This window comes from Arachis ipaensis, chromosome B02, assembly GCF_000816755.2.
Source record: "Arachis ipaensis cultivar K30076 chromosome B02, Araip1.1, whole genome shotgun sequence".
NCBI lineage: Eukaryota > Viridiplantae > Streptophyta > Magnoliopsida > Fabales > Fabaceae > Arachis > Arachis ipaensis.
In genome coordinates, this window is record NC_029786.2 from 29,313,405 (window position 1) to 29,324,003 (window position 10,599).

The window sequence follows — 10,599 nt, forward strand, 5'->3', positions numbered from 1 at the left end:
ATCGAATAGTTATAAACAAAATAAGAACATAAAATATCATAGTAATTATACAATAACACAAAATATATACAAGTCATATGTAGTCGAACCTGCCAAATTGATGTGTTTGAAAAGTGGAAAAAAAAATGTTATTTCTTTTAAGTTTTAAGTAAAAATATATGTTATTCGTATTTAAAAATCTGTCTTATTGGATAGTAAAATCCGTAATATTTGTGAGTAAAAATAAAATTGTTATTACTTATTAGAGGATCAAAATATTTGTTATTTCAGTTTTAGTAATTTTATTGGATTAAATAATTTAATTTTAATACAATATTAGTAAAAAAACAGAAAAAATAATTATTAGATCAGAAAAAATAATTATATTTAACATTAAATATATGAATAATCATAAAAAAAAAACAGATATAAGTAAACGACTAGGTAAATTAATTTATATAATTAAGTATATCAAAATTAAACTCTCTCACTAAATCACTTAGTTTTATTTTCAGTAGTCCACGTGACCCTCACATGCTTCGTTACCTCTACTACTTTAATAAGCGTGTGATTGCAACTTGCAGTGTTTTTGCAGTTATGCTACCGAGTAAGGCTGCACGGTTGAGCAATCGACTTGTATGAATCTTCCATATCCTTGTCAAACAAGCCAGCACAACAGTTCCATGAAGCTTCCATGTCATTTTTCTCGGAATATTTTATTACACCATTTTCTAGTAACCAAAAGTCAAATAAAGAACCTTAATGTAAACGCATAAATGTCTGAGGAATAATATTATTAATCTCCATTCAAACAGAACTGCTGTGAAGCGCACCCCATTTTTGGGTAGCAAAATCATGTTTTTTCTCTTAGGTTTCTTGTTAGTTGTCTAGTAAAACACTTCAAAAACCAGCCAAATACTTAAGCCGCCATAGGCGCCAGCTAAAAATTACGCGGAGAATTGTCCATGTAGTGGAAAGTGTGAGAAACTTCTTTCTTCTTATGCACGTAAGTCTAATATGAAAAGGAACAGCAGTACAGCACAATGTGGTGAAGCTACATATATAAATGAAAATATATAATATATAATATGTAGCTTGCATTCACAAGCAGTAAAAGAAAATTCTGTTATATAACTTCCCATGGCTGAAATTTTTAAATATGGGGGCATGAAGCATTGTGAATTGCAAATTATTGTGAATTTGGTGATTTTACTTAAATATGAAAGAATAATTTGAAAAATTAGAAAATACTAGTATGTTTTGTTAAATTATTTCTTAATAAAGTTTGACTGGAATGAGCGTGATAATTGGTCGTGGGTATGACGACTGTATATTTCTGAGAAGTACAAGTTCTTGATTTGACTCCGTCTTCATAATGCTATTCCAACGGCAAAGTTTTGTTTGGATCGTGGCTTAACTTTATCTAGCAATTGTCATCGGTGTCAGAATGGTTCTGAATCCATTTTTCATTGTCTTCGGGAGACCCCTAATGCCAAGAAAGTCTGGAACCTTTTAGGCATGTATTCAGATAACTCGGATTTACATGATTGGCTCTACAGAAGTGCAAGGAGTGGAGATGTTTTTCTTTTCGTTTCGACCATTTGGTGGATTTGAAGAAGCAAGAATCATGCCTTATTTAATATAGATGACTCTTGGAGTGCTAGTAAAGTGGTGAGTTTGATTCGTAGTTCAGTAAGGGAATTCCACACTATTTTTGCTTTGCATCAATTTTTGTCTCCTCCTTCGCTTTGTTTGCATTGGGTTTCACTTCCAGTTCATTCTGAGATGCTAGTTGTTTTGCTCCTTTTGGCTATACTGATTTTGGTATCATTTACAATTCTAATGGATGTTGGTTGAAAAATTGCACTAGAAAAGTCGAAGTGTGCAGTGTTCTTTTTGCTGAATTGTATGCGATTTGGAGAAGTTTACTTCTAGTTTGGAATAGTGGGTTTCGTAAGGTTATTTGTGAAACAGACTGTTTAGAAGCTCTTTTCTTGGTAAACCAAAGAATAGTTGGTAAGGATATTCTGAAATAGAATTTGGTAAAGCATATACAAGAGGTTATAAATTGGAATTAGAAAGTCTCTATTCTTTTAATTCAGAGGAATGTAAATAGTGTTGCAGATTGTATGGCTAAATCAGCTGCTTCTAGCACAGACATTCATTCGAATTGGAGTCAACCATAGAGTGAGCTCAATTAATTTAGATATAAAACTAATAGATTTAGATATGAATCTAGCTAATTAATTTGATTTTATTTCTGTTTTTTTTTTTCTGTTTAGTCACAAAAAAAATTATTTCTTAACAATAATATTAATTATTTGTTAACTATATTGATCAGAATTAATATTTAAAAAAAGATTTACACATCTAACTTAACAATATATTCTTTTATTCTTAATAATATGACGAACCATTTTTTTTCTCTTTTTACTATTTTCTTTTTTACTAGTTTTCTTCTTCAAAAATAAAAATGATCATCAAATTTAGGGGTGAGCATGGGTAGCGGGTACCCGATTATCCATTCGAACCTGAACCAAACCAATTAAATTGGTTCTGGAACCAACGGGTATTAGTTCGGGTATTGGTTCTGAGGGTATAGAACTCGAACCAACCCGTGAACCCGATCATATATTAATTAAATAAAAAAATAAAAATATATATATATATATATATATATATGACTTTTTCATTAGACAAAGATTATTCACTATTAATATGTTTGGATTTTAATGAGTTTAATTTTTAATGATTTGGTGTTTAACATGTTTGGATTATTTCTATTGATATTACATGTTTATTGTACTTGTTGAATTTTTAAAATAAAAATTTGATTTTTTTTATGAATTTCAAAGTCATCGGGTACCCAATTATTCCGAACCGAACCAATCTGTTCTTAATCGGTTTAGTTTGATTCGGGTACATGTACAAAAAAATACAAATCCAAACCAAACCGAACCAATTATATTTTAATCAGTTCGATTCTAATTTTATCATGAATCCGAACCAAACCGACCCGTACTCACCACCAATCAAATTTGAGCTTGAAAACATTAGTATTTTCTTTAGAAAGAGATATACACTCTAAATTGTATTTAATATCCCGATCTCCTCTCACACATGCGAGACGAGAGGTGACGGGGGTATCGAAATAGCCCCAACGATTTCTAAGATGTGTTGTGATTAACACCGCTATCTTTTTCCCGCCCTTGAATTTTCCATCATTCACCAAAACACTCTCACCGTTTAACGTTCTTACCTATTTAGCCTAGTTACAAATCTCTCCCATAATACGCAAATCCCCAAATTTGGGAAATGCAGCCATTGCAGACCCATATTAATTAAACTAATAATAATGTTCACAAGCATCATAATGTTCCCCAACTATCATTCTTTTAAAGTAAGCTAACAAATTGCAAAATGTTTAGGATACATGGGAGTGGTACTCATCAGTTGATGAGCTTTTTTACTTGTACACATGATAACTAAACAATTGCCTTAATTTCATCAGTTCACATTTGCAAATGGTGTCCGATTTGGAGATGCTGATGGAAGTGGAATTTTGCTTTCCCATTTTGTATGGTTGGGCGTGGAACCTTCTTCTGTAATCTGAGTTCTCATCTTCTCAATGGAAGCATGGCTTGGGACCACAGTTCTTTTATAGGATGTTGGACTTGTATTCTTGTCAACCTAAGAACAGAAACAATATTCATCATAAAGAGATTGTCACATAATTTTGGATTTCGGACGTGCGAATTCTGTTAGTTATTGGCTAATTTTTTCCTGTCTCCCTAACAAGATCAACAACAATTAAATTCTTCGTTAGTTTCACATACCACGTAATCTAAAACAAGGCTTTTATCTGCTTGGACAGAGATGTTTGATATATTTTCATCATGCTTCTGTTGAACAGAGTTAAGCTGTTCCAACCACTGTTTAGTCATAGAATCAATTTCCCTCTTGGTTTCGTGGTCTAGCATTAGTGCACCTGGAAGTAAAAGTTTTTTGTTTCTCAGGCCTCAGAAAATAAAGAAATGAAAACTGAAAACCATTTACATCTGATATATTTTCAGTCAAATAATTTAGTAATTTACCATTTACATCTGTTAACAAGTTGCGAGTTCCGGCAGTATAATCTGAATCCAAAGTCAATGACGCAGACACATAGTCCTGATTTAGAGCATCATTTTTAATGATATTATCCCTGTTAAGCATCAATAGTAGTTACAAGCATTAGAACTAATCAGATTATAGTCAAATATCTTATTATAAACAAAACTAAAATATGTGATCTAAAGCTTACTTCACTGTAGATTCAATTTTTACAAGACTGTGCTTGTGGATATTGTTTAAGGACATGTGAGCACTTTCCCATTGCAGCTTGGAGCAGTCCACTTTCTTTGAGCTACAGAGCATAATTAACAATCACATAAAAATGTGTCTGATTTTTTTTTTTTACTAAATAAATAGTAAAATGAAAGCTTACCAATCCAAGAGACAATTTTCCATGCTGGACTTGATTTCATTTGCTGAGAATATCTGCTCCACAAAATGACATTTTGCATTCTCTACATATTCGCAAAGTTCCTTAGTTGCATCTTTTGAAACTTGCTGAATGTTGAACATCTCTTGCTGGAGTCTCTCGGACTGTTTTGTACTCATGACCTGCATATTTCTTGATGCCTCTGAGACCTGATACATATTTTTCGACAAGTCAGCACGCACTACTGCAGTTGACATGATATGAATTGTACATATCAAGAAGAGAAATATGAATAAAAAATGAATATGAAATTGATTGATTGACCATAGTGATTCTGTTAGAAGTCAATCTCGCCAAAATTGCTACAATTTCCTCTAAGGCTTTCTCTTCCTCTCTCACAGCATCTTCCTGTTACATGTGTTAGAAAGGAAATCAACCACGAGAGGCTAACTTAGAGATGACGAGATAAGTAACTCGGAGGCACAAAATATTTGCCTACCTTGAACTTCTTCTCAAAATTAGTTAAATGATTGGACCTCTCAATGTGAGTTTCTTCGAGAATTTCCATGACTCTTGAAGATCTCAGATGAATGTCATTAAAGAAGTTCACAGTTGCCTCAGAAACCACTCGTGCTGAAGTCAAACTTTGTTGCAATCCCTACATTGATTGATGAAATAGCATGATTAAATAATTGTTTTAAGTTCTAATATTTTTAACCAAGAAAAAATTGAAAAGTTGTAAGTAGAACGTACTTCCTCTTGTTGTTGGATAGAGAAAGCTAGTAGCTGCTTTTGCTCAGCAAGAGAATTCTGGATATTGCATATAACATCGTTGGCTTCATGAACAGCAGTACCAAGAAACTACAAAAGAGAGAAAGGGATTGAAAGTTAAAGTAAAAAGCAAAGGAACCATTAAATTTATATCCATTATTCATGAACAATCAACACCGACTGTCCAACTAAGGTGGATGTGAGCATTTGAAATAAACCAAATTTTGCTGAGTTTAGTACTTTAGTTAAATTTCCCAAATTTTGCAGAGTGAACTTTAGTTAAATATAGTCGAGTTAACCCATTTGCATAACCATGTTTTCGTATCTAACAAAACCAAGCAATATTTGCATGAGCTCTTACCTCCTCAACAGCCAATGCCTGTGATGAAACTTGAGACTGCATCTGCTCCATATCAGACGAAGCTTTCATATGTAATGTATTGGCTAGACCTTTCAAGGTCTCTACTCCTGAAGTATAAATCTCAGTCATTTTCTTGATCCTTGATTCTAGAGATTGTGTAGCCTGATGAAAGATTGCTGCTAGTTAAAAAATGAATAGAAAATATGGCAAACATAGATTGAAATTGAAATAAGATTTCTTTTATCCATTTTTCTTACTTCACATTTACTGGTGAGGAACGAGGAGACATGATCTTCCATGCACCTCAGTTGTTTCTGCTGTTGACTAATAGACCCAGCAATGGTTGTCTGCAAGCCTTTTAGGCCCTCGTTTAGAAGAGAACCGAAATTCAATATTATCTTTTGATTTTCTGCCTCCATCCTTTCTTTTTGATCTGTGAGATTAACAAAATAAGATACCTAAGAAAAGAAAGTATATATCCTGCAAAAACCTGTATAGGTTCTATTGATCATTCTTATCCAATGCATAACAATAATTTTAAGTCTCATTTTCCTGTGAAGAAAATTTCTTATGGTGGTCGTCAAAGTTCAGAGCATAGTAAATCATACCTAATTTTGAGGAGAGTGAATCAATATGATCTGATGCGATCTGCAGATCAGTACACATTTCCTTCGCACGCCCGACTAAGGCATTTTCTGTTGGAGATAAAATAAAGCAAATCATATATACTGAACAAAAACAGCACAAATGTGCCAGCATGCGACAATTGATAATAAACCTGATTTCAGTAGCTTGGAAATTGTATGTTCCTTCTCCTTCAATGTTGAAACTACCAGCCTGTAGTTCTCTTGGAGATCTCGCAAGGTGTTGCTAGTTTTTTCTAATTTTTCCTGAAGCAGTTGTTTAATTTGAGATAAGATACTCTTAATCTGAAACTTTTAAGTGATTAGCAATAGAGAAAAAAGGTTTTGCCTCCACGCACCTTGCAATCCTTCAGTTCACATTCCAAATCTAGTTTCTGTTCTTGCTTTGTTAGATAGAGCTCACGGAACTTGTCAACTTCCTGAAATTGAAATTAATTATTGACAAGATTTGGGGACAGAATAGAAAAATGTCAACCTGATATACTCCAGGGAATACCTTTTGACTAAGGCTGAGGTCATTCTCTAATTGCTCTATCCTCTCATCTTTTGCCTGAATAGATAACAAGCCAATATTAGATTGCGGAAACTGAAATAGGTAATATCACAAGATACAGAACATCCTTAATCTTATTATTTGAGCTTTCTGCTAAAAACTTGGGAGTGTAGACATCCTTAATCTTGCTATTCTTATCAGAGAATGATGTAAATAAAATTAAGACGAAACCTATTGTAACATTAGGCAGATATGTAGATATTGAAAACAAGTATGCTTGACCTTCTTTTCAGCTTCTTCCTTGGCAAATCTTTCGTGAGAAATGTATACACCATTCTTTTCCCTAGCAGCCCGCACATCTGCATTCATTTTGGAAAAAAGGTTTGATACAAGATTCTCCCTATATTCCAAAACTTAAGATGATAATGTTGAATGTACCTTCTTTCATTCTCTCAATTTCCATATACAAGTCCTTCAACAAAACAGCCTTTGAAACTTTTTGGTTTGCCTGTTAAAAGAATAAGCAGTGACATTCACCACAAAGCAAATTAAAATGATAAAGTAAATTTAAAAAAAAGAAGATAATAACTGCATTTAATAACTGACCTCAGGCTTATTCTTGATGTTTTTGGCACGACTAGCATAATCTAGTGTACTTAATGTTTCTTCCAAACAATAAGTAGATGGTGAAATGGTAGCAATTATGCATGTTTTTGTTTTACCCCCTAAGGAATCTCTCAAAATCCTAGTAAGCTTACTGTCCCTGAAACAATAAACAACACCAAGTGGCATGCATAATATAAGATACATGTCTTTCAAATTCTGAACAGCACAGGAACATGGTGTTATGGTGAACCTGTAAGGCACATGGGGAGAATGTTCCACAAGTGCATTTATGACACGTCCGAGGGTGAGTAAGCTTTTGTTTATCTCCCCTGCTTCTCTAGCACGTCCCTGCAAATTTTGTCACACAGCATTGAAGATATGCTGATATTTAATGCTTCAATAATATTAACATTCAGTTGCATACTTGAGAAACAAGTATAGTCCTCATATTTTGATAGACAAAGAGAAACAAGCTATAGTTGGAGAAGGTAATCCACTGCTGATATATCTGGAAAAGTTAACTTAGTGACAAATATGAGCCATATTTTGATCATTTTCTCTTACCACGTTGTTCTATATCTATCTCATTTATAAAAAGACAAATTGCAATTACATAATACCATGCAGCACTAATCACAAAAAGCTGAGATGATAAAGGAGCCATATTTTGATCATTTTCTCTTACCACGTTGTTCTATATCTATCTCATTTATAAAAAGACAAATTGCAATTACATAATACCATGCAGCACTAATCACAAAAAGCTGAGATGATAAAGGAGGAAGCTCTTCATTACCCCACGTTGCTCTATATCTATCTCATTTATAAAAAGACAAATTGCAATTACATATTACCATGCAGCACTAATCACAAAAAGGTGAGATAAAGGAGGAAGCTCTTCATTACCTCACGTGCTCCTGACCGCAATATGTTTTCTGATCCCGCCAAATCAACAAGATTAAGCTTGCCACATTTAATTAACTCCTCATCACCAATTACTGTTTCTTTCACATAGACAGTAATAGTGAACACTGAATGGGAACGGCTGCAACAAAATAATATTCATTAAAAGATATTTGAATAACAAGAAATGTAACAAATTTAGTTGAAGGAAACCAGGTCTACCTGCTTCTCTTATTAAGCAGCGTCTCTGCAGTGCGCCTTTTCGATGCTCCACGTTCCAACAGGGTATAAATTTCATTTACACTGTAAACTGATTCTTCTTCAAGGCCTCTCACGAACACACAACCCTTTCCATCTTCCATAAGGTTTATAGGCTTCTTCTGTTTTTCTTCCATGGGCTTAGAATTCTCATCTGGGGACAACAAATCAGTTATTTCCTCATTATAAAGTTCAAGGAAAGTCACTTTCATGCTGTAGTCAGCATTTTGTGCCTCCAAAATGTCAAAAATCTGGCGAACTGCTCGTGGAATAACACCAGCCTCAGCAGGCAAATCACCACCCTAAACAAATTAATCATGTCATTAGATAATTTCTTTGATAAAAAAGAAAAACACTACACCATTTTAACTAGCATCAGGAAATTAGGGCAGTGGCACATAGTGTATTGTATACCTTAGTTCTCATCCCACCCTCCATTGTATAAGTTTTACCAGTCCCAGTTTGGCCATAAGCAAAGACAGTGCAATTGAATCCATCAAGAACTTCATTGACAATTGGTGCAATTGCTTGGTCATAGATTGATCTTTGCTGTGCTTTAGGTCCAAAAACCTTGCCAAATAAACAGGAAGTCGAAATGTTAACCAAAGAATGATCACACTATGCTACAACTAAGAAATTCACATCAAAGTAAGATAGTTAAAATAGAAGCAAAGCAAGTATTGCATACCTTGTCAAAGGTGAATACTCTATCTATTTGCTTGTTTGCTAGAGTCTGCATAACAGTAACTTCCCTTTTGTTTTCATTACATGTCACCACTTTAGGAACATTCGACTTCTGTTCATCATCGCTTAATGGCCTGAATAAATTAAAATAAATAAAACAACAATCCAAGAGCATGTTAGCTAAGCCATAATTTGGAGAAATACAACATTTCTTGTCTCAATGATAACATCTATTAACCCTAAAAAATGCTAATCCAAAGTAAACCAAACATAACATTCAGAGAGATCCATGGCTAGTTAACAATCAATAAAAGACATACAAATCTGCAATACAAAATTCAAAATTCAAAATTCTTACTATACACCACAGATAAAACACAGTACACGAAGCTTGGATCATAAAACTAATGCTAGTTGCTAGGTTGCCAGGTCCAAAATCTAACACAATATAATACATATATGAAGAAAAAAATCTCAAAATTGCGAAGCACAAGGTAAAATTCATGAAGAAGAAGAAGACGAGGACCTGCAGCGAAGTAAAACTTGGACGTTAGTCTCGCTATCTTTTTCGTGACGGTGGTTCTTATTAGAGTTCCGATCCGAGCCTCTTGAATCAGGTCGACGTCGTTCTGGTCGAGGCGTTAGAAACGGAGACGGTGACGCCGTCATCCCTGATCCAACTTTCTTGCTGCACTGATCTGGCGTTATTGGCATCATTTTCTTTTAACCTTGAAAAATCAAACCCAAAACAGACATTAGAATTAAAAAAAAAAACACTTGTTGCCATGTGATTTTATTTTTTTAAACTACCAAAGTAACGTTAAAGTGCAAAACGTGAGAGGATAATATACCTTGTGGTGGTGAGTCTGAGCTGAGGGGAGAAGCAGATTAAATCCGAGAATCTGAGGAAAGAGATCCTTTTCGAGTTGTTTGCTTTTCGGTGATTTTTCCTTTCTTCCCCTTCGCGTTCTTATTGTTGTGAGAGAGTGATGAAGAGAAATTCAAATTGAAAAGAGAAGGTGAAGTAGCAACGGCTATTTGAGAGTATATAGTGTTGTACTGTAGCATAGATTGGGATAGCCGTTGAGCGAGTTCCAACCACTAGAGCCACGGCAAACCCAATATTTAAAGTTTAAACTTCGCCTTTTTTAATTTTTCATTTAAATAAATTTGGACAAGCTCCAATATAGTGTCTACTTTCTACGGAAAAAAGTTTGAATTGTAGGTGACAATCTAATTTTGGATTTAATAATGTTACATGAATTTTTTAACAACCAACATGTATGTCAGTCCCATCTCACATGTTTTTCATGGGATAGATATTAAATATTAAATATCTAAGAATGTATTAGAAATTTATGGAATTATTTTCTTTGATTTATAATGTAAAAAATAGGTTAAGTATACTGTTTTAGTT

At 33.8% G+C, this 10,599-nt stretch overlaps 1 protein-coding gene and 1 long non-coding RNA gene across 2 annotated transcripts; one reads left to right on the top strand and one right to left on the bottom strand.

Moving 5' to 3' along the window:
• LOC107625198 (kinesin-like protein KIN-5B) lies at positions 3,496–10,283 on the bottom strand (the record flags this gene model as incomplete). Its single annotated transcript, XM_016327776.2, is given in 24 exon segments — positions 3,496–3,669; positions 3,816–3,967; positions 4,074–4,183; positions 4,283–4,384; positions 4,466–4,671; positions 4,787–4,870; positions 4,962–5,120; positions 5,216–5,323; positions 5,595–5,756; positions 5,852–6,027; positions 6,203–6,289; positions 6,373–6,484; positions 6,577–6,657; positions 6,735–6,788; positions 7,014–7,090; positions 7,170–7,239; positions 7,338–7,494; positions 7,588–7,685; positions 8,244–8,382; positions 8,463–8,800; positions 8,913–9,068; positions 9,187–9,316; positions 9,709–9,910; positions 10,034–10,283. Coding segments are annotated over 23 exon segments (3,123 nt in total), but the record flags the coding sequence as incomplete, so codon positions are not given.
• Positions 6,699–7,111, top strand: LOC110268800. The gene is made up of 2 exons (XR_002357306.1): positions 6,699–6,940; positions 6,978–7,111. It is a non-coding gene; the product is annotated as an uncharacterized LOC110268800 (long non-coding RNA).